This window comes from Sinocyclocheilus anshuiensis, unplaced genomic scaffold (assembly GCF_001515605.1).
Source record: "Sinocyclocheilus anshuiensis isolate Anshui unplaced genomic scaffold, SAMN03320099.WGS_v1.1 scaffold3380, whole genome shotgun sequence".
NCBI classification, from domain to species: domain Eukaryota; kingdom Metazoa; phylum Chordata; class Actinopteri; order Cypriniformes; family Cyprinidae; genus Sinocyclocheilus; species Sinocyclocheilus anshuiensis.
Window position 1 is genome coordinate 39285 of NW_015548394.1, and position 23887 is coordinate 63171.

Below are 23887 nucleotides of genomic sequence, written 5' to 3' on the forward strand. Positions count from 1 at the left end.
GTTTTTTTTTTTTTTTTAATCAGAAGACAATTGACCAGCTGTGTGGTTTTCTAAGAGCGTCATTCCTCTATTCTGGGAGAATTACATTTGAATAATTGGATTGTACTTACTTTGCCTGTCAGAACTAGGGGATTTCCGACCAACGTGATTAGGTGATGGACACCTTGTTGTAACTGGTGGATGGTGAAGACTGTCATGACCTTTGGTGTCTGTTGATTTGGTGACACTGATTTCAGGCTTTCTTGCTGATCCATCTGCAGGGCTTGGTGGCTCGCTTTTCCTGAAGGTGGTCTCTGGGAGTTTAGCACTGGCATGAGGAATGATGGTAGATGCTGAACGTGTGATGGGGGCAATGGTCTCCAGTATTTTGCTGAAGGTGACTGAGTGCTTCTGCGTCTCAGGCGTCTTACTGTGGCTCAAGACATCTGGCCTCCTCAGCCCAAACCGAGCCGTGCCAGGACTAGGACACAATAACATTTTATCTAGTTAATTTAGATCTCATTCCATCCATTACACAAGCTATGACTAATCTGCATTATACAACAGTAAGTTCTTCAGATTGGTCAAGAGTGCTTATATTTCATATAACAGCACTGTGACTGTTTGTATCACTTTTTCACTGTTGACATAATTCCGCTTGTCCAGCACTATTTTTGTTGGCCGAGCAGAAACAAACCAAAAAAAATTGGTGTTTAAAGTCACTCAGTACTAATTTCTGGTTTCTAAAACTGTTCAGTGTGAATTCAGAAGTATTGTACAAGTTGGTGATTTCATATGAATTAGTAAAGTCTGACTTAAACAAAAATTTATGATTTGTTGAAAAAATGTCACCATGAAGCTCCACCCCTAAACCCAACCCTCGGGGCAGCAAGAGTAAGTTGTACAAAAAGGAGATTGTACAAATTTGCCACCAATTGTCAAATAGTGAATACTTATGAAGTTTAACTTTTACATATAAAACCAATATTTAAATCTCTTTTTATTTTAATATTTCTGCTCCACTGACAAATATAATTTTGAATGAACAAAACCAAAGCAGAATCAAAATCATTACGTGTCTCAGAGTAACACACAGTAGTGACTATTCCTAAATGAATCAGTATTTTTGAACAAATTGGTTAAGTGGAGATTCAGTGACACACAAAAAGAAACCGACGGCTGTATAATGCATATTTCAATCCAAAAACAGATCTAACTCACCCTTAATGAAAATCGGGTTGCTGCTGTAAATCCTGAGAAAACTGGAACAACTGGAGCCTCATGTATAAATGTTATTTTCATGCCCATTTTGTGCGTAAGCAATTTTCCACGCACATATCGGGATTTATAAAAAATAAACTAGGCATAAATATGTGCTGGAGGGAGCGAAATAACGAAGCAAACAGAATGATTTTAAAGTCTGTTTTACATTTGACATTCAAATGTAGATTAAATATGACACTCTCAATAATGAAGTTAAGCACTGAAATGTCATGAAATTATTATCCAGAAATTAACATTTTTATATGAATTTAAACAGAAATATTTGCAGTACGGTTGTGCGGCTTTCGAACAATTTTCCTGTGGTATGCGATTTAATGTTTTAATCACAGCGAGGATTGCTTGGCACATGACAATTCCGCTTTAAATTGTGTTCTAAATAGCAAAACTCATGTTCTGAGAAAATACTTTTGCGCGAATAATAATCATTGATGTGAACTTGACTTTGTCTGATGGCTTTGGAACAAAGATGGTAAAGACAGACATAAGGATGCGCTCTTTGATCAAACAGTCCATTTGCTGGTTTGAACAGGTTTGATGACAGTACTCTAGAACCTCTGTTCACAGGAGTCGCGCACAGACAGTAGCCTTCATGCTCTTCCCAATATTGTGACAAACACCATTGTATTTAAAAGATAGAACTTGAAGGAAAAAGACTTGTGTGTTTTATTTTCAAAATGTTTTGTCGTTGACGCGGTGAGCCAGACAGTTATTTACACTGCAAAAAAATAAGGCCTATCTCTTTCCATTAAAATATATGAACATTCTAAAATATATATTTACCTTATAGGCAAAATTGCATAAATTTGATTTGTTTAAAACCATTTAAAATACTATTTGGCCAGTGGAAAAGAATGAGAGCAACACTGAAAACTTTGACTGAATAGCGTGATGTCTCAAAAAGCATTTATAGTCCATATCTCATATTTTCCTAATGTATTATACCCTTAACTGCGTTAAACATGGTGTCACGTGGATGGAATATGCATGGAAATAATATGCAGATGAGGTTATGCATAGTAAAACTAGGCATTGTAAGCTCCAATATATGGTGATTTCTGGGAGGAGTCGGGGTGGAGATGCACGTACACACAATCTTGCGCTGACTGGGTTTTATAAAGGGATTTTTGCGTTTGGTTTTATAAATCTGAAAACGTTTGTACGTATGCAAAATCTAGCTTTTGTGTGTACACACACTTTTAGGATGAAATCTACGCAAAGTTTTATACATGAGGCCCCTGAACTTGCAAGACCAATGCAGTTTTACACTTACATGTTCTGACTTTTGAGCAATATTGAAACCAGTCTGCTAAGAGGCTAGAGTCTAGTCTTATTTTATTCTGTTTGTGAACTACAGAGCTTACTTTTCATCTCTCACATTTACCACAGCAAGACCACACAGCTGGAATTGCTAGACAATGCCACACAAGGCAATTTTGGTTTTACCAATCAAATCTAGTAACTGACAGGGACATTGTGTCTATACATGTGACTATACATGTTTTAGTTTTTTACCTGGGAGAGCCTTCAATAGCTTTGCCATTGTTGTTGGATGAGATGTCAAAGCCTAGCTCTGTTCTACGTGACACAGGTTCAGGGGTTCGAGCTTTGGGCTTTGAGATGTCAGGGGGCTTGGTACCATTGGAGGCCAGCTCATAATACCGTCCGCTGGTCGGGGACATGGCTGAACGCTGAACATTGGATGGTGCTCGCCGTGTGTGAGGCGATGAAGAGTGCGAGGAAGAGTCCACATCTTCCACTTCAAATGAGCGTTTCAGGGCTGCAGGAAAATTACAAATTAGAAAACCTTCAGCTTGGAATTTATTGTGTTAAATTCCTAGATTTATCTTCTGTAGTTAACACATGCAGATCTAACCATCATATTCTAGAGAAATATTTGAGGTTTAAAATACAAATCATGTAAATAATACAAAAGAAGCCATTCATTTGTACTCAACCTAACAATTATATTTTATAGTGTTAGTAAAGTAATGGAAAGCTGAGGGCATCCAGACTGTGAGGCACGTCGCCCAAACCCACAGCAAATATTCTGCAGATGGTAAAAGTGACATGGTAACCAGGGTGCACTTATCAGCCCAGAAGGATTATGAAACACCATTTTATGTTATAATGATTTTTCAGTGGGGTGGAACAGCCAAATTCAGAGCTTTGGCCAAAGACTGGGCCTAAAACAGCAACAGTGTGTACAGAAATACACTTTATTAGATATCAGCGATTGTAAAAGTAAGCAAAATGGGAAGTCATGGCCTAATGGTTAGAGAGTCGGACTCATAACCCAAAGGTTGTGGGTTCGAGTCTCGTACCGGCAGGGATTGTAGGTGAGGGGAGTGAATGTACAGCGCTCCCTCCCACCTTCAGTACCATGACTGAGGTGCCCTTGAGCAAGGCACTGAACCCCCAACTACTCTCCGGGTGCCGCAGCATAAATGGCTGCCCACTGCTCCGGGTGTGTGTGTTCACTGCTGTGTGTGTACACTTTGGATGGGTAAATGCAGAGCACTATTTCCGAGTATGGGTCACCATACTTGGCCACATGTCACGTCACTCACTCACTAAAAATATTGGATAACAGCTGAAATATAAGCAGAAATAGCAAGCACAATATACTCAGTTTATCCTTTAAATAATTACTAGGTAGTTCAACTTTTCTCAGAAGGTCCAATTTGATTTGCTGGCCTAAAATGGGGAGGTATGCTTTTGCAAAACAAATATTACATATTAAATATGAAAAATATTAACAACAATATTATTGTTGTGATATCAAGCTGAAGATGTGGTAAATCAATTTGTGCTTCCTTTCCTCATCAATTCACACCTTATGCTAAAAACCATCACTTGGATATGAGATATTCAAACTGTAAATTGGACAGTAGAGGAATAGGAATAATCTCTCAGACACTTGTAGAAAAAAAACAAAAAACAGATAATGTTCATTGTTCTGTTAATAACTTTTTGACACACATGGCAATAGCGAATATGTGAGGATAACTGTCCATGAAAATGATCAGGTCATACGACATCAGTAACATGACCTGTTGTAAAGTGTGCTGTTTTTTCATGCTTGTCTGAATGCAGATGTCCTGTTTGGTGGCAGTGCCAGCATCACTGTTGGAGTGTTGAAGGTCACAGAATGTCCAGAGGAGCTGCCCTCGTTCTGTTATTTAATTAAGCATTTTAGTTGATCTTCTAAGACATGACGGATGAACTGGTGGCCAAAGGCTTTAAAGCCAAAATGTTGTGTGTGTGTGCAATTATAAGTGTAATAAAAGCAGCAATGCTGTTATTCTTTATTCTTTCCTCTTTAATGTATTATTGTCTGCACCAACACCTGCCGACAGTCAAATCAAGCTCACCATGGACTGCAATCCAGTTCACTCAGACAGAACAACTGGACACTCTTCACTTCTATAGAGCTCTCTCTATATCTGCTTAATTCATATGCAATTGCAAATATATAAAATCTAATTTCCACCACATAAAAAAAGTCAAAATGATAAGATAAAAAGTCAAAAATGTATAATTATGACATAAGGTTAAAATCATCATTATGACTTTTTATGTCATAATTATGTAACAACTGACTTTTTGACAAAACTTTGATTATAAATTTTACATAATAATTATTATCTTTTCCTCAAACGTTTGACTATTTATCTCATAAAAATAGTTGCCTTACTAATTCTTATTTTTTTTTAATGTGGTGGTAATGGGCTTCCATACAAATCAATCTCATTAGTATACAATATCTGATTAAGTTGAAAGGGACTTGTGTCTTTTTGTGGATGTATGTTAGATGGCATGGTTTCAGTTTTACTCTTGCTATTTTTATATGCTGGTTAAAAAATAGCCACTGACAAAATACAGGCCTACACCCTTTCAAACTGCTTTGGCTAAAAAATCATCTCACGAGAACATATGATGTGCATTATGGATGCTGTTACTTGACCATGCAACAACTGCCAGTCTTCCTTTTGAAGGAATCAATTCTTTGAATGGAAATTTTAATGCATAATGGAAGACAGAGCTAGAACTCTTGAGCTGACATTTATTTTGCCCTTTTAATTTAATGGCATCCGAATAAATGGTTAAACACAAGATTTGCTGAAAAAGTTACATTTTCTCACACTAACAGCTTGATAGTAAAGTTAATACCAGTCTGTCATAAACTTTAACAATTGAATAAAATCTGAACTGCTCATTTAAGTATCTTACTCACATCCAGTATATGTTTTATAATCAAATCTGGATATGTGAACATGGTCAGAATAAAACTTACAGTCCAAAAGAGATCACAAGCATGTCCAAACCACTCTGCCACTGGATTCAAAATCCCACCACCCAATTGTTTATGACTTGCAAGAAAATAAAATCTCTCTTAAAATGGGCCAGATATTCCAGACAAAAACTTTCCCAGATACATGTACATGAGTTTGCCAAAGTGCCTGCAACAGTCACAGTGCTTTTGAAAGTCTCTTAAGAGATTCTCACACTCAGTAATGAACACAAATTCACACAAACAGTAAAGAATTAACAAAACATACAATATACAGTACTTATAAATATTCTATGTAGCAGATGATTTTGTTTGTCACTCAGCACGCACTGATAATCTGTCCTTATTTGTGTTTTCTTTGTTCAACTGCTTTATGCTCATGTGAACTTGGGAGTTTATGAGAAAAGCAACAGTTCATTAACAGCTTCAGTGGGAAAAATGAAAGAACATCGGGAACCTTCCATGATATTCATCTTCTGCTTTGCAAAGTCACAAACACTTGTCTGCAAAGTCACAAACACTTGTCTTTTTATTACATGAAGGTCACAATAAACATTAGACTGTATTGAACTGTATTCACACTTACCATTGTATTTATTTACCCTTGACTTTCAGTATAAAATGATTATAATGACATTTTAAAAGCCATTATATCCTAAACAAAAGTAAGTAAAAGTGCAACAAACATTATTAATGAAATATGAGACTTGCTATTTGTGAGGAATATATCACTTGTGAACACTTGTGAATCATTTAAAGCTTTTATTTTGTCAAAGTATGCAAAAAGTGTGAAAATATAATTTAACTGTTTGTATTTATAATACATAAAATACTACTGCATAAGTTATTTTCACAACTGTCATTTCGTGTCATGTACTAAGTTAATCTAAATGACGTTTGTACATGTGGGTTCAGAAAAAGAACTCAGATGTGATGCATGTATATTCACTGCTGAACTGGACTGGACAAATGAAATCTAGTGAGAATGGGAAAAGTGTGTTACTGTTTGTATTTATAATACATAAAATGCTACTGCATAAGTTATTTTCACAACTGTCATTTCGTGTCATGTACTAAGTTAATCTAAATGACATTTGTACATGTGGGTTCAGAAAAAGAACTCAGATGTGATGCATGTATATTCACTGCTGAACTGGACTGGACAAATGAAATCTAGTGAGAATGGGAAAAGTGTGTTTTAAAGGAGTTTATTCTTAAAAGTCCATGGGGTCAAAAGTCCCCTTACCTGAAGTAACACCCATTTATACAATAATGCTATTTACATTAACTATTACCCAATTTTCTTGAGGGTATAATAAAACTTCATCGATGCACAACCCATAGATCAGCCTTTCAGAAACCTGCTCAGACAGCTATTTGTGTACTAAAACGATTTGCTTTTAAACGTTATATGTTTCAGTGCTGTATCTTCAGCTGTTTGGTTGGGCCAAGTATAGCCCAAGAGCTCCTTTTGGCTTCAGTTTCTGAAGAAAAGCCAGCATGCTTTTGAGGGATTATGGGATCACTCCGTTTGTCCATCCCACGCACCTGGAATTAAAGTTAAAACCAGAAAAAAATAGGAACCGCAAAGAGGAAATCTATGCCAGAACAATACGTATGCGAGCCTGTAGTTGTTCATAGATATCCTATAATAAGCTCTTACTTCCATTATAATCTACTGTTCTCAGAAGCAACTGCTCTTAAACCAATTCAGAAATACTCACAAATAAATGCCAGGCTGAACTAAGTCTGATCCAACAGACCTATGCTACACACACAAACAGATATAACTGGACAGAGAGGAAGGGAAACGTTTGGAAACTACCTGTATTCAGTTTCCAAAGTGAGAAAATGTAAATGGATTAAAAGCGGCTACATTATACCTTCAAAATCTGATATAAACTCCATCCAGGTGTGTTACCAGTGAAGTATTTCCTTGTGCTCCCAGCATCAAGCAAGTCACCCATCAAAACAAATCCCAAATTTGAGGCGTTTGTTTGTAAAGTAAAGCCTGAATATCAGCAGTGAGTATCGGAAAAGTTTCTACATGAGCTGCTTTTAAAAGACCAAAAATTATGCACTGGTTAAACATTCACTATTTCAACACAAAACACAACTACTTTTGAATGGTCGTCAGTGGGGAAACCTTTTCTCCTGCAAAATAATGCTGTGTTAGTTTGACCATGCTAAACTGTTAAACCCACCATACTAGACACCCAGCAGACGTAAAATAAACTAAGTGTAAACAAGCAATTAGATTGTTTAACTAACAAATATCTAAACACAGCTATATGGCAAAAAAAGTTAAACTTTTGAAATCATTTGACTTGAAGTCCCTAAGTCTCTCTCCTGAGCAGCGCATAATCATTCGATTTAGAACCAGACCAGCATATGTTAAAGCAACCAACCTTCATTGGATCTGTATTTTTCTTGGCTTTCTAACTAGGCCTCTGTGTTGAGGCCTATGGCAGCTTTAGGGCAGACCATACATTAAGATAGATAGACTTATATGTCCAGTCCCTTCATAGTATCATAGTATCCTAGCATCAGCTTTCATTTGTTTCATTCCTCAGAAAAGGGCTTAGTGAAGGGAGTATGGTGTCAATTAGAAGCCAACAGAAAACAGGCCATAATTTGAAGAAAATGTATAATAATAATACAAATTTTGCCAACATAAAAGATCAGAGAACCTTCTGAAACCAAAGGGGTTATGTGCAGCATTTGCCCATAAAGCATGCAATGATGCACTTTTGGAAAATGTACTAGTCGCATAGTATGCCAGAAAATTTGTGAAGTTATAAAGTGATTGACAGAGATCATAGAAAATGCTAAGCATAACTGTTTGCAAACAAATTATTAAATTATATATGACTAGTTTTCAAAAAAAAAACAAAAAAAAGATATACTGAGATTATGTCACCAATATTAACATGACTTTTTTATTATATTATTTTTGTTGTTGGCCCTTAAAAGATAAATATTTGGTGTGATATACATTTTAATTTGAATCAACAGAGTATTTTGTTAAGTAACAGAGAATATCAAATATCTGAGGAAGAGTCCAGAACCGGCTTTTTTTTTTTATCTCTGCACTCTTGTATTTGGTGGTTCTTTCTTCCCTAGTGGGATTTTCACACTAGAAATCATTAAATAGTTATCTCTGGGTCATTCACAACAGAATCCTGGGTTATCTTGCTTCATGTTTCACACTGCTCATAATTTATCCATGCATATTAATTAATCCCATCACCATTTGACTTTTCTCCCCTCAAACACAGAAATTACTGTTTATACAATGCGCAGTGTTTCTGTGACTGTCCAATGCATATGAGGCATGTGATTGGTTGTTTGTTGCTAAGCATCTAGCCATAACATTCTAACACTGCACAAATTACACGGCAAAAGCAGTGCTAATCCCGCACTGGAAATAGGTTTCATAATCCTGGGTAAAAAGCAGAACAAATCCTGCTTCTGAATTACAGGTGTGAAACGGTTAAAAACTGGGTTTAGAATGATGATAACTCGGGGTGAAGAGCAGTGTGAAAAGCCCTCATGACAAGCTGGTGACAGAATAACCATTTTTTTTGTCTCACATTTGAGTTGGTGTAACAGGCCTTAAATTATTGCATAAGTGATGCCTAAGCGGACAGCTCATTTGGTGTTGAAATTGACTCATTACCATTTAGATCCGTCTATTGACTAGTCAGTAAGGTTAATAACTAAGCTAAGCTAGCTAAAAAGCTTCCATTTGTTGTCTTCAAGGAATAACGTTTAATTGACAGCACAGTGCAACTTTGAGAATACAGAGCATAGTCTGGTTTAATAGGCTGTCTTTGGGGACCAAGATACAAACTGAACTATATAAAAGGGTTTCTTCATGGGGGGATCACAAGTATTTTTGTGTCAAAAATCAAATCATTCCACTTTTATAGGGTCTGACATCAAAAAACACCCAATATATTGTACAGTAGTTACAATATGGTATCATAACTATTGTGCATGAACACCCATAAAAAAACGTTTACTACCTTGTACATTTAAAGTGAATATTTGCACAGTGATTTGTCTGTAAGGACAGGGTAGTGCTGAGATAATTCTGTGCTACTCTTTCTCTGAATCTTTCTGCCAAATCTGCGGCTATCCAAAGCCCTTAAAAGGGATAGTTCACCCAAAAATGAAAATTTGATGTTTATCTGCTTACCCTCAGGGCATCCAAGATGTAGGTGACTTTCTTCAGTAGAACACAAATGATGATTTTTAACTCCAACCGTTGCAGTCTGTCAGTCGTATAATGCATGGCAACGGGTAAGCAGATAAACATCAAATCTTCATTTTTGGGTGAACTATCCCTTTAAACACCAGTATTTCTAAATGGTAAGACTGAGTTTTCTGTTATAAAATATCAGAGTAATAATTACTGACAGTGTGTTGGCTTATGTGTGTGTGTCTGTGTGTGTGAACCGATTCAATCACCCACGCAATCTTGTTCATAAATGACAGGATTCATATGTCTATTAAAGCCTTGAATAACTCTGTACATTCAAATTTGCGTTCGCATTGCCGCTGATCCAGAGAGAGCAGTTTACGTATAGGAAACGTCTTTACAAAGTCTTTTGTATCGTTATTTCTGTGTTACAAACATTCAAATAATCACAGAAGTACTGGAATAAAAGTTTGCGCCCCTTTGCGCCACTACAGTCTGAGGACTTTAAAACCCTGTCGTTAAAAACCGCTCTGCTACTGGCTTTAGCATCGGTTAAACGAGTAGGTGACTTGCGGGCTCTCTCGGTAAGTCCTGCCTGTCTTGAGTCAGGGCCTAACGACTCCAAAGTCATCCTAAAACCAAGACAGGGGTACGTTCCTAAGGTGCTCTACACCCCGTTTAGAGCCCAGGTTATTACTCTCTCTGCGCTTCCTCCTTCTGAGGAGGACCAGGAGTGTAACTTTCTCTGCCCGGTTAGGGTGCTGAGAATTCACCCGTTCAGGCGGTCGGAAACTATTTTTCGTATGCTTTGGAGGCCGCACCATAGGGTCCCCGGTCACAAAGCAGAGGATTTCTCGATGGTTAGTTGACGCTATCACGCTAGCATCTCGAGGCAGTTGATGTATAGCCGGTAGGGCTGGGTTTTGACACAAATTTCACGAATCGATTCGATTCTCATTCACAGGCTTGCGATTCAATTCGATTACCAATTCAATATTGATTATTTTGGATATACAGTGGGTACGGAAAGTATTCAGACCCCCTTCAATTTTTCACTCTTTGTTATATTGCAGCCATTTGCTAAAATCATTTAAGTTAATTTTTTTTCCTCATTAATGTACACACAGCACCCCATATTGACAGAAAAACACAGAATCGTTGACATTTTTGCAGATTTATTAAAAAAGAAAAACTGAAATATCACATGGTCCTAAGTATTCAGACCCTTTGCTCAGTATTTAGTAGAAGCACCCTTTTGCACAAAGCAGAGGATTTCTCGATGGTTAGTTGACGCTATCACGCTAGCATCTCGAGGCAGTTGATGTATAGCCGGTAGGGCTGGGTTTTGAAACAAATTTCACGAATCGATTCGATTCTCATTCACAGGCTTGCGATTCAATTCGATTACCAATTCAATATTGATTATTTTGGATATATATCAGGTACAGTACATGCCAAATTTTCTCAAGGAAAAACAGTTTTTACAGTAATAGTTACAGTTACATAATAATATTTCTACTTCAATTAGTTTTTTGAAATAGAAACATTTAAATTGTGGCTGTCATAAAAATTTGATGGATTTATTCAAACATAAATTAAACATCGAAGAACAGTAAAAAATATAATGAAGATGTTATATGTTGCATATAGTAAGCAAAATGCCCCTCTCTACAGTTTATTTTTCTATATGACTAATGAGTTTATGGTCACCGAATATGTTTTTTTGACTGGTATTAATGTGGAGGTGATGATCAGTTCACGAGCGCCTCGTGCAGCCGCGTCTGTTGAACTGAGGAGCTATAGCGATCTGTCACTCCAGATTAACAGTACCAAAGCACAACGCTTATTGGATTTATTGGATGGGAAGTACCCTTCAATGTTCCGTCCGTTAATGCCGAGTTCACACTGCACGATTTTAGCCCGATTTTTCACTCGCCGACAGGTTTTGCGAGCAGGTTGAAGCGACCCCAATAACGTGATATTTAGGCCCTGGAATGTGAATTGTACCAGGAGAACTCCGCCAAAAAAAATTGGTATTTTACCCCACCTAATGCGAATTTTACTGGGGGATCCCCTCAAAAGCAATTGGGCTATTTTCAGGCTAGTTTTGAGTAGTAATTGGGCGGGTTTTGTAGCGAAAACCTGGCAACCTTGCACCAGACAGAGTTATCTCCCTATTGTAAAGTCATGCAGTGTGTAACCTCCTGTCATCGTTCCATCGTGCAGTGTGAACACAGCAACAACTGAATGCTACCCCAGATAGTCGTTCAGTGTGAAACCAACAGTGATGCAACATCTTTGAAAATCGTGCAGTGTGAACTCGGCATTACTTGAAATAAATAACCTTTAACTGAAATATACAAAACTCATTTTATTTCAACTAGGTGCCAAGGCAACATTTCTTATTTTCATTTAGTATAACGATGTATTGAAATAACTTGATGTATAAAAATTAATAAAAAGTAGACATTTTATATTTTACAAAAATGAATAAAAATAACAAAAACATGCAATAAAATGACTAAAACTTTAAAATTAAAATAAAGATAGAAAATATAAAAATAAAACAAATAAAAAATATTAATAAAAACTATAATAGATCTCAATGTTACTAAAATAACACTGATAACACATTTATTAAATACTTTTTAGTCACCTTGAGGCCCACTTGGAAGTTTGCTGAGGCCACTTAGTGGGCCCAGGGCCCCGGGTTGAAAACCACGACTCTAGAACAATAATGTCCCTTCCCCTAAACCATAATAACCACCTGCCTCTAACAAGCAATAGTAAGTAGCAAATCATGGTTCAGTGTGCCTTCGGTAGCACTAATGCTCATAATATATTTTCTTTTTCCAGGCCATCAATTTGCTGCAAAGGAAGTGGCTAGAATTAATTCATTTCGAAAGTGACTTCATGGCTTTCGTCCACAGTACTTGTCCGGGGTGGTTTTGACAAACTAAAAACTATTAGATATAAAAAAAAAAAAAGAATTTGTGGTATCTTGACTGATATCCCTGAAAACACTGTTAAAGTGTGTTCTTTTGGACTTCAGATTTCATTGACTCAGTTACACCTTTGCTAACATGGCAGTGATGCTAATGCAATGCTGAGCACGCATCAGCAGAACATTAAGCATGCGCCCGATTTGCAGCAACTGCCTTCATTAAGCAAAACCTGATTAAATGTTCCCTCCAGGCCAATGTAATGATCCCTCACCTATTGTTATTCATATTCGCTAAGGGTTCAGGGCTAAGCAGCTCCTTGTATCTCCACTTTGGGCTCCATTAATAATGTCTATTCACAGCCGTAAGTTCGGCATTTGTAAATGACACCTGGGGGTGCCCGCAAATGGTGTGCGATTTCACATGGGGCCTGGTCGTGAGTGTATTAATGTCCATTTGTTTGTGTGACAAGTGGACATATGTTATCTAGCATTTCTAGCAAAGGCCCAGATTGTCCTTGCTAATGCTCAGATGCTCCCCAAAGAATCACAATGCACATGTTTACATAATGCGGGAATGTAAAAACAATCAAATGAGCAGGCAGGATGGAGGGAGAAGATGGCAGAAAGGAGGAGGTGAGGCTAAATTTCTCTCTCATTCTCACTACAGCCATAATGGATGCAGCTGATTACCACTGATGGCGTCACGCTTCTTTCAACTTCTGCATTAAATCTCTGAATATTTAAAGCGATTTATTCCAAATCATTTTTTTGTCAAAACAGTTTTGTCAGTGAAAACGATGCCTGTTCACTCTGGACGGCCGAGCTAATTGGATCTAGAGGGAGGTTCTGATAAGCCGAACTGAATGTTCTTGTTTTGTTAAAGTTAAAAATGGAAATTTAAAATAATAGTAGGAACTAATAAGCATAAAATGTAGCACTTGAAGTTCAAAAGCATACACGATTCAGCCGACCCAACTTTAACATAGCATTCAAACTACATTTTGGTTGATTTGGGGGTTTGGGGTTTTCAAATTAATAATTGGCCAGTTCACTGGTTCAAAGCATGTCAAGGTTGGTGATAGTAACAAGGAAAAAGCACGCATTAAGATATTTCTTTACCATAAATACATTCTTTTTTTTTTTTGACAGTTAAAGTGACAGTTAAAGACTTTTACATTGATGCTAAAGATTTCTACTTCAACTAAATGCTGTTCTTTTGAACCTTTATTCATCAAAGGATCCTAAAAGAAATTATCACCGTTTCCACTAACATAAGCACCACAACTGTTTTCAGCATTGATAATAATAAGAAACGTATAGACTGGAGTAATGACTGCTGGTTATTTTAAAGTGTAATAAGATTTCCCAATATTAGAGTTTTAATATTTTTGATATAGAAATGTATAGTGTGTGTATACATATACATATCCAGCTTCAAAGAATTTAAATTCCAGTTCTCCAGTCATTAACATCGTCACCGCCACCGTTCCATCCAATACATTCTCAAAATCATCTTGACGCCCGTGAAATATTTGGCATGCTAAATATCTGGAGCTGTCGGCGATTCACAATCCTGCTGTGTGATGACCTACAGCCAATGAGAGAGCACGATACAGGGCAGTGGGAAGTTCGGGGAGGAGTTATATGAAACGTAGTTTGCGGACCAGTGTTGCCAAATCCGCGATTGCCGCCGGTTGTTTTTCATGTCAGCATGTTGAAGCGACCCCAATAACGTGATATTTAGGCCCTGGAATGTGAATTGTACCAGGAGAACTCCGCCAAAAAAAATTGGTATTTTACCCCACCTAATGCGAATTTTACTGGGGGATCCCCTCAAAAGCAATTGGGCTATTTTCAGGCTAGTTTTGAGTAGTAATTGGGCGGGTTTTGTAGCGAAAACCTGGCAACCTTGCACCAGACCGAGTTATCAGTGATTCTCCCTATTGTAAAGTCATGCAGTGTGTAACCTCCTGTCATCGTTCCATCGTGCAGTGTGAACACAGCAACAACTGAATGCTACCCCAGATAGTCGTTCAGTGTGAAACCAACAGTGATGCGACGTCTTTGAAAATCGTGCAATGTGAACTCGGCATAACTGAAAACAAGGCTAGAATAATCGATTCTTGGGATTTAAGAATCGATATCGTTCCGTAAAAATGAGAATCGATTAATATCGAGATATCTATATTTTTTACCCAGCCCTAATAGCCGGCCTTCTGAATCCGACCAGGAGCCGAAGGTCGGTCTGCCTTCACACAGAGCTCCCCAACCCATGTTGGATGCATCTGTCGAGACAACCTTCCTTCTGTGAATCAAACCCATAGTCACGCCCTGCTTGAACCACTGTGGGTTTTTCACAGGTTACACAGGCCTGGCTCACCCTGACATGAATGCGTCCGTGACGCCACACATGGGGTGGGATTTGAGGTTTCAGCCGGTACTGAAGGGGTCTCATGCGGAGCAGACCCAGCTGTAGTACCGGCGATGCAGAGGCCATGAGGCCCAGCATCTTTTGAAACAACTTGAGAGGGCGAGAGGCGATTTTGAAAGATGCCGCGAGCTGTTGTATGGCCAGTGCACATTCTGGCACGACTACTGCCCTCATGTGGGCTGAGTTGAAAACTGCTCCCAGGAATGAAGTTTGTTGGCTGGAAGACTGAGAGCGCTTGGCAAAATTGACCCTGAGTTCCAGGTGCTCTATGTGGCTGAGAAGGAGGGACCTGTGGGATATTAGCTCGGCTTCTGACTGGGCTAAGATGAGCCAGTCATCGACAATTCAGAATGCGGACTCCTGTCTGCATCAGAGGGGAGAGAGCCATGTCCATGCACTTCGTAAAAGACGGAGCTAGGGACAGTCTAAAGGGCAGGACCGTGTACTGATATGCCACTCCCTCGAAGGCGAATCTCAGGAATCGTCTGTGATGGGGGGACTACCTGGATGTGAAAATAAGCATCTTTCAGATCCAGAGAAAATAACCAGTCTCCTGGGCGTATTTGCAAGAGGATCTGCTTCATGGTAGTCATTCTGAACAGTCGTTTCATGAGGGCACGGTTCAGGTGTCTGAGATCGAGGATGGGCCGGAGGCCGCCATCCTTTCTGGGGACGAGGAAGTAACAGCTGTAGAAGCCTGACTCACTCTGAGCTGGCGGAACCGACTCTATGGCTCCTTTTGCCAGTAAATTCTTCACCTTGGATCGCAAGACGTGAGCATCCTTGCTCTGCACGGAGGTGGAGAACACGCCGCGGAACCGTGGGAGTCTTCGAGCGAACTGGAGTGAGTAACCTCGTTTTATAATCCCCAGAACCCAGTCTGACACTCCGGGGATGGCCTGCCAGGTCTCGGCCCGTGTGGCGAGGGGTTTGACACTCGTGATAACTGGAAGAGGAAATTTGCTCTCTTTTTGAAAATGTTTGTTTTTTATTTTTCTCGTTATAACAGCGGCTGTTTGTGAGGGCATTTTTGGAACGGGCCCCGTACTCACAACAGTTCTTATAACAAACATCCTGCCACTGGCACCCGGAACCGAACAGGGTACTTGAGGGCACGTCAGAGGGCGATTTGGGGGTGGTCCGGCTCTGGCGAGACTTTTTGCCCCCTCCTCTTCCTGCCCAGCAGATCAGGATGACGCTTGAGGCACAGGATCCAACGTCAGCCTGGGCCGGGGTCCTTGGCACTTTGGAAATGGGTAGCGTCTGGCCGAGTGGGAGCGCTGTCCGGGCTCAGGCTTCTGAGTAGGCTGAGCGGGTGGCGGCGCAGGTTTCGCTGGCTGCTGTGCTGGTGCAGGTCTGGGGTGGCTGGTGGCCGTTGCAGAGCTGGAGCGCTTAGGCAGGAAGTGCCGCATTGCCTGGGATGACATCTGTGCCGCTGAAAAAAACGCTCTGCAAATCCCTCGACGGCGGGTCCAAACAGCGCCGTAGGGGAGACCGGAGAGTTGAGGAAGGGGACCTTGTCAGCCTCTTTAATTTCAGTGAGGTTTAGCCATAAGTGGCGTTCCAATACCACGTTCCAATACCACTAGGCTGGCAATTGACCTCCCGATGGCCTGTGCTGTAGCCTTCGTAGCTCGCAAAGCCAGGTCTGTTGCACTGCGCAGTCCCTTGAAGGCTGCGGTGTCGGGTCCGGACTCATCCATGCCTTGGAGGAGTTTGGCCTGAAAGACCTGGAGCACGGCCATGGAGTGCAGAGCTGAGGCTGCCTGGAGGAGTACGCTCGTCCAGTGAGGGCAGACGTCGTTCTGCAGGGCTTGGAGGGGTGAGCGACCTTCGCTTTCCATCCAATGGCAGTGGGTGGGCAGAGGTGCGCAGCCACTGACTCATCAAGAGGAGGTACTTTTTCATAACTTCGTTCCTCAGTGCCATCCACTGAGGAGAGCACAGCAGACGAGGATGTGCGAAGGCGAGGACAAGGACAAGGACAAGCAAGACTTAGATAAGTAAAAAACTGTATTTCTAAATCAGTAAATCTGCAAATATTGTCTTAAATAAAGTCTGATGCAAGTTGTAATTTGTGGCCCTTCGCATTTTATGTAGTTTAAATGCGTCCCGCTTGGCCTCTGAACTTGAGTACCCCTGTTTTAAAGACTATAGAAGTATTAATGAAATTACATATAAAGACATACTTAAGTCCTATTTAATTGGTTAAAAAAATACACTAAAGTTCAGATAATTGCATTGAATATAATTTTTAACTCTCAAAATAGCCCTCTCTGATTCCACAATAGAATCCAGAGTGTTATCTAGACTACAAGTAGCCTACCACATGATCAGTGTTTCTCTCTGTGTGCTTGTTATCTTAACTATGCTAACGTGTTGACGTAACATAATCTTGAGTCTGAGCTCTGAGAGGAGACACAAGGGCCAAAAAGTTCTAGGATTCTCTGCCATATCACTTTCAAAACAATCCTGTGTGTTAATTACCATGGCAACATGTGTAAACCAATGGATAAGCAGAACCAGGAAGTAGCTCTGCCCACAACTTCCTCGATGAAGCTTAATTTACAGTTCGGAAATCTGTTCCCAGCCCTGATAACAGACACACACACTTCAACACAACACAATCAGCTTTACACAAATACAAAAAGCTTTCAACACAAAGACGAATTCCCGAATTACACTTTCACAGACTCCATCTCATCCTTTTAAGTTATATTTGAATCTACAGTATGTATAATATTCTGATGCAGAAAAGCTCTAATGCCCTTCTGTGGTCACCTGTTAAACTGCATAGCAACTCAAATTCAATCCAGTTCTACAATATCAGTTCATGATGTGACATGTAAAATACATGATGACATTCTGATCAACAATACGAAGACGGAGCGTTATGGTGTGCTAAACTAATGGATGAATAAATTAAACACAATATATTATATCAGGGTGTCTGTAGGGCATGTGGCATTGCCAACCAGAACAGCTGATGTTACAGAAGCTCCAAAGATTTGAGGCATGCCACACAGCAAACCCCTCCCTGCACAGCTGCTCCGCGGTGTGATATAGACACAATCCTTATGGGAGATTCTGCTGAGTAAGGTAAACCTTCTCACTGTCAGTCACACACACATACTCCATTAACTTAGTGAAATTCACAGGGAGTTGTCTACATGCAACAAGTATATTTCTTGTTTCCCTTTAAAGGGAACACTGACCTCAATAAGTTCACCTGTAAAATGTGGTTATAAACTACATATAATTGAAAAGAGAAAAAATACTTGAAATGCAGATTGAGAGAATTTGAAATGAGTTACAAAGCAGAAACTAAAAAGAGGTTCCACTTCCTTATTGATAAAATCACACCCTTGGTCATGTGTCTTCCTAAAAAATGAAAAGCACAATCCACATAGACGAAACAATTAACGATTTTTGCACTTTGCATCTTGGAAAACTGATTTCCTTTTTGTAAGAAAAAACAGTTAAGAATAGGTAGACACAAGTGACAGAATATAGTTTATTCAGACCAACTACTGTACTGTAACGACTTCGACAAACTGCTTTGATCCAAACTCCACAGACAACCAAACACAGAAACTGAGAGTACTGAGTGTCACACCTAACTGTGCCTGACCTGACCAACCTGCAAAAAGCAGGAATTACATGGTACTTTCCCTAAAGAAAAAATTATGTAATGAACAAATTTAAAATCCATTTATGAGGGTTCTCATTCTCAGCTGTCTTTTAAACTGAAAGAGAGAGAAAGATTTACTTACCAGCGATTCTGTCTCGCTCCATAGCTGGATTATGGCTCCTAACAGCCACATGTGGTTTCTAGCTTTTCTCCTCCTCTCCCTTTATTTGCAGACTTCCCCTTTTGCTTTTTCCGAGAGTTTAGTCGGTCTCCCCCTCTCTCTCTGTTCTCTCACTTTGTTCTTCTTGTTTTCCCTTTCTTTCTTTCTTTCTCTTCTCTCTTTTTCTTCCTCGATTTAGATTTTAAATTGTTTAGAGTGTTTCATTGACAAGTGTATCCAATGGAACTTCGGTGACATGTGCTGATCATATGCCTTTATTCGATCTTCTTTCATTTTTCTTTTGACCTCTTTTGACACTGAAGCTCTGTTGTGTCTCCAAGATGTAGATAAGCCATGTGACTATCTGTAAACAGCCCCATGCCCTCACTTTGAATTAAAATGAGAGAAAACTTAAATCACTGTGTTTGATACAGCTGAAGTTGAATTGCAATATTTCTTAAGTCCAGTAGATAGTGCTATACATTACAAGAATGAAAGTTACAATGTAAAATTAACTGTGTCCATATAGATTCTAGATGGCATGTATGAAATTATACTCAGCCTCAGGTCATCCAAAATGTACATTTTCAGCTAATTTAATTTTTTAGGTGAACTATTTCTTTAAAGCAGTGGCAGTCAGCACATAGTCTTCATGTCATTAGTCAAAAGAAAATCATGATGATATATGACCTCTGACATAAACTTTACACATCTAAGGTCAAAGGTAGCATAGGACTTTGATTAGTGTATGTGAAAGACATCGGGATACATGACCTCCTCTACATTTCCAAGAATAAAAAATGCCTTGGAGCACTCTACCACACTGATTATTATTCCTTCTGGGTCACTGATGATGCAGAAAAAATAAGCCTATAATAATCAGGTTCTAGATATAATTGGCTTTTTCAAAAAATATTGTATTTCTTTTGCTCAAACATGTTGTTTATGTAAATCATCTTACAGGGTATAAGACATGCCGCCAGTCTAAATATCAGTGATTCACTACTATTGAAGACACAATTAAAAATCATTGTTTTAAATAATACATAACATAAAAATAAGGTTTCAAAGTTTTAAACCAATCTAATCATATGTAAATTGTGAATCACTGAGGAAAAAAGCAGAGTGTGCCACTCAGGGGCGGTGTGTCCGTATGGCATAGTATGGCAGTCGCCATACCCTAGCCCAGTCTGGTGTGCCGTGGAAAATTATCCAAACTTCTTATTTCTATTATATTTCGTTATCATTATTTTAAATTAGTACTATTGGTCTTCCCTATGCCTGTTTGACGGTTTTACAAATATTTAACCAATGAAAAGCATTCAAAAGAGCTTGTCAGTAAAACATTGTAATGCCACTGGAACCTCAAACTGTCAGTGAAACCTCACAACTTCACCCTGCCTCCATTCAGATTGACATGCCGCGCACAGTCTGGAAGACAGATCTCCATTTGTTAGTGATGCAAGAGAAAATAACTGTTTGAATAAGTACATTGTTTTCTTTATTCAAACACTTTGACTGTAAAGGCTAATGTTTTTTGTGTGTTTGAAGAGCGGAGAAGAGTCTAAGCATTTGCCGTTTAGTTGTAGCCAATATACTTTTGCACGTTTTAAATATCCTGTGCATATAGCTCTTCATCTGTCACATCCTTGGACTTTTGTGTTGTGTTTTCATTCCCCATGTGCTCCGTGACCTAGTTTTCCTCAGTTGCCCTGATTAGTTCATTCTGTTCACATGTCCTTGTTAATCGTCTCATTTGCTCATTTGTTTGCCTGTATTTATAAGCCTTCAGTTTCTGTCTACTCGTGGTCCGGTATTGTGAATGTTGCTCCTACGTGTGTCTCCTGCGATTTTCCTTTCTGTGGATTTATTAAAGACTTTATGAGTTTATCTTCATCTTCGTGTGTGTTTTTAGACCACGTTACGTAACAGAATACCAGACCTATACAGTTTTTTTGCTGCATATTTGTTTCCTCCCCCCCCCCCCCCTGCCCTGATATACCTGGAGCAGAGGGACCACTCCCTGGAGTCTCACACCAGGGATTTTTTGGAGTATCACACTAACACACTATCCAGACTGCTCGCTTTCCGTGTTTTACATCTCAAGCCTCAGCGAGCGGTCTAAGGCACGCCTCCCCGGGAGCAGTCCTCGGTACAACTTCGCCGCATGTGTGGAGTGGGTGCTGGAGGATAATGGTCTTTATTTCTCTGTCTGCCCCGTTAAAGAGGATATCTCCAGCCCCACTCCAGAACCAGTGACCAGCCAGCCGTCATCCCGCTGCACGGAGCAATCGCCTGAGCCCACCGCAGATGGAGAGCCTGAGCCTGCTGCGACACGTGAGCCAGCACGCACACCCACGACTGAGCCGATCATCGCCCCAGAGCCCGAGCTTGACAACGTGACTGTCCAGGTGTGTGAGCCGACATCGCCGCGTTTAGCTGTGGGAGTCCTTGTGGAGATCGAGGGCTTGGAGGGAAGCCCCGCCCACACTCCCGCCACTGAGGGTGAGCTGAAGTTGGCCTCTGGACAATATTATGAGAAATTAATGGACTGTTTTAATGAAGAGGACTTCATAGACTGGTTTGGGGAGGTAATACCCAGTGTTCCTGAGTCTCCTATGTCTCCTGTGTCTCCTCTGCTTCCGTCCAGCCCTGTCTCCATTGGTTCCATCCAGCCCTGAATCTCCTGTGTCTCCGCTGGTTCTGCCAAGCTCCTGTTCTCCTGTGTTCCCTCCCAGCCTCCCTCTCCCGCCTCTTATACCAGTCAGTTCCTCAGCCCTATCTTCGCTGGTGCCTGTCAGTCCCTCAGCTCACCCTCAGTCAGTGCCATCTGGGAGCTCTGATCTGCCTCAGGACTTCCAGTCTCCAGCTCTGCCTAGGCATAAGGATCCCCTGTCTTTGCCTTCAGTCTCCGAGTCCTGGACTCCACCTTGGTCCTTCGACCCATCGGCTCCGCCGTGTTTTTAGAGCAGGTTACGTAACATCATCGGTTATATTGTGAGATTTTGGCCAAGTGTTATTAAACAAGAAAAACTAAGCGCCCATATAGCTACAATAAACATTTTAACCTGTAAGTTTATGAAAGCAGTTCATAAAGTTAATAAAGTTACAGTAGTAACCAAGACATTCCCTATCTCTCAGTCACTCAACTTTGTATCAATGTAGTGAAATTAGGGAACCCTTTACTAAACGCCACAGCCAGCTGAACCATGTTACGAAGTTTGGTAGTGCAGATGCAGGCAAGCTGCTGCATGCCTAATAACAAGTGCACTCAGGCAACGTTGTACCCTTCCCAGTGCCCCAATTAAGTTGCCATAGCCCACTATATTGTGAGGGGAGGGTAAGGATCATACTCACAATGGGAATAGATCACTTCAGCTGATTCTTGACCTTTTTCTCTTAACAATAAAAACTTACGGCTGTGCAGACCCAAAGTTTGCACTGGAGAAGTATTCTTTTCCCTGTGTTGCAGAGAAGAAAACTGTGGAAACCACATCCTGCTTGAAGGTTAACATGCAGAAAACACTTCACATGTACTTACCAACCAGGAAGTACCACATATAGAAAGAGGTCTCTGTGGTAGTACCTGCCTGAGAACGGAGGACTGCTAAAGCCATATAGAATGGTAGCTAAAAATTGGAAAATACATCATTACCAGTAGAGAAATGTGGAGCACTTAACCCAAAAAGAAGGGTTTACCTGAAAGGGGGCATATCACAGGTTATGCCCGTCTTCTTGCAGTAGTGAACTGCAGTAGTGAAATAGTGAATTCCTCTGCTGAATTAAGCTACTGATGAGTGCTGGAGAGTAAGAGAGTATCTAGGGTTACGGGACACTAGAAATTCACCTGGATAATAAGAGCACAGTTATCACCTCAGAGAGGGGAAAGGCACAGTATGCAAGGTATACACCCAGCCAGTTGCCCAAAGTTTTACCTGTTCATGCCTACCAGGACAAGCTCAACCCAGAGATTATAGAATCTCACAAAAGTGTTGGGTGTAGCCCACTCCGCCACTCTCCACATGTCTGTTAGAGAGGCGCTGTTCGCTAGTGAACAGAAGAAAACAACACCCCTAGTATACACTTTCAAGGTGGAGGGGTATAACCGCCTCTTCGACCTTTCCTGCAGGAAAAAATGCCACTTGAATGTAGGCAGCTGCCTCGCAGAGGGGGCTCTGGCTTGAGTGATAGTGTCTATTACCACTGGTGATAGCCCATTGAGGTCTTTCACATGCCACCCAGTAGCCAGACGTGGAGGTTCCAGGGGTCTGGACATGGATGCCAAATCATGCCCTGCCTCTGAGAAAGAATGTCTTTCCTGCTTTCCTTCTGGAGGATTCACTAAGGAGGGGCTGTCACGAGGAATGAGAGTTACTTGCATACTTGCACTGGCCCAGGTGCCAGCTATGTGCCAGAGCATCTATGCCGAGTGGAGCCTCGGTCAAGGAATACCACAAGGGAGGATTTCTTATAAGCAAACTAACTACCTGCGCCTTGCCGAATCAACCCCAAATCAGTTGGACCACTTGGGGATGGAGTCTCCGCAAACTGAATCACTTGTCACAAAAGCACATTGGCTGTGCGATTGAGGTCATCTGGAATATGAGTGGCACACAGTGACTTCAGTCACTGCTGACCCCAAAGGAGGAGATGGTGGGCGATTTGTGACCTATGACAAGAACGGGTACTGCCCTAGTGATTTATGTACGCCACCGTTTCTGTGTTGTCTGTCCAAACCAACACATGCTTGTCCTGAATCAATGATCAAAACCTCTGCAGGGCCAGCAGTCCAGCCAGCACCTCTAGGCTGTTGATATGCCAATGCAACCAGGGCCCTGTCCAGGGTCCGAGGGCTGCATGCCTGTTGCATACAATGACCCAGACTATACTGTACACATCTGTTTCTGCTTCAGTTGAACCACGATTCTTCTCAGTAATCGGCCACTCTTATGATTGGCTAACA

At 40.5% G+C, this 23887-nt stretch overlaps 1 protein-coding gene across 2 annotated transcripts in view; it reads right to left on the minus strand.

The window, feature by feature from the left end:
• LOC107656726 (septin-9-like) overlaps positions 1 to 23887 on the minus strand; it is a 70323-nt gene that overhangs the window by 29985 nt on the left and 16451 nt on the right. For both annotated transcript variants that reach the window (XM_016444667.1, XM_016444668.1), the window contains exons 2-3: positions 2776 to 3040; positions 111 to 460 (exon numbers count right to left, since the gene is read on the minus strand). In XM_016444667.1, the coding sequence (XP_016300153.1) occupies positions 111 to 460; positions 2776 to 3040 (615 nt within the window). The remainder of the gene's footprint in view (positions 1 to 110; positions 461 to 2775; positions 3041 to 23887) is intronic.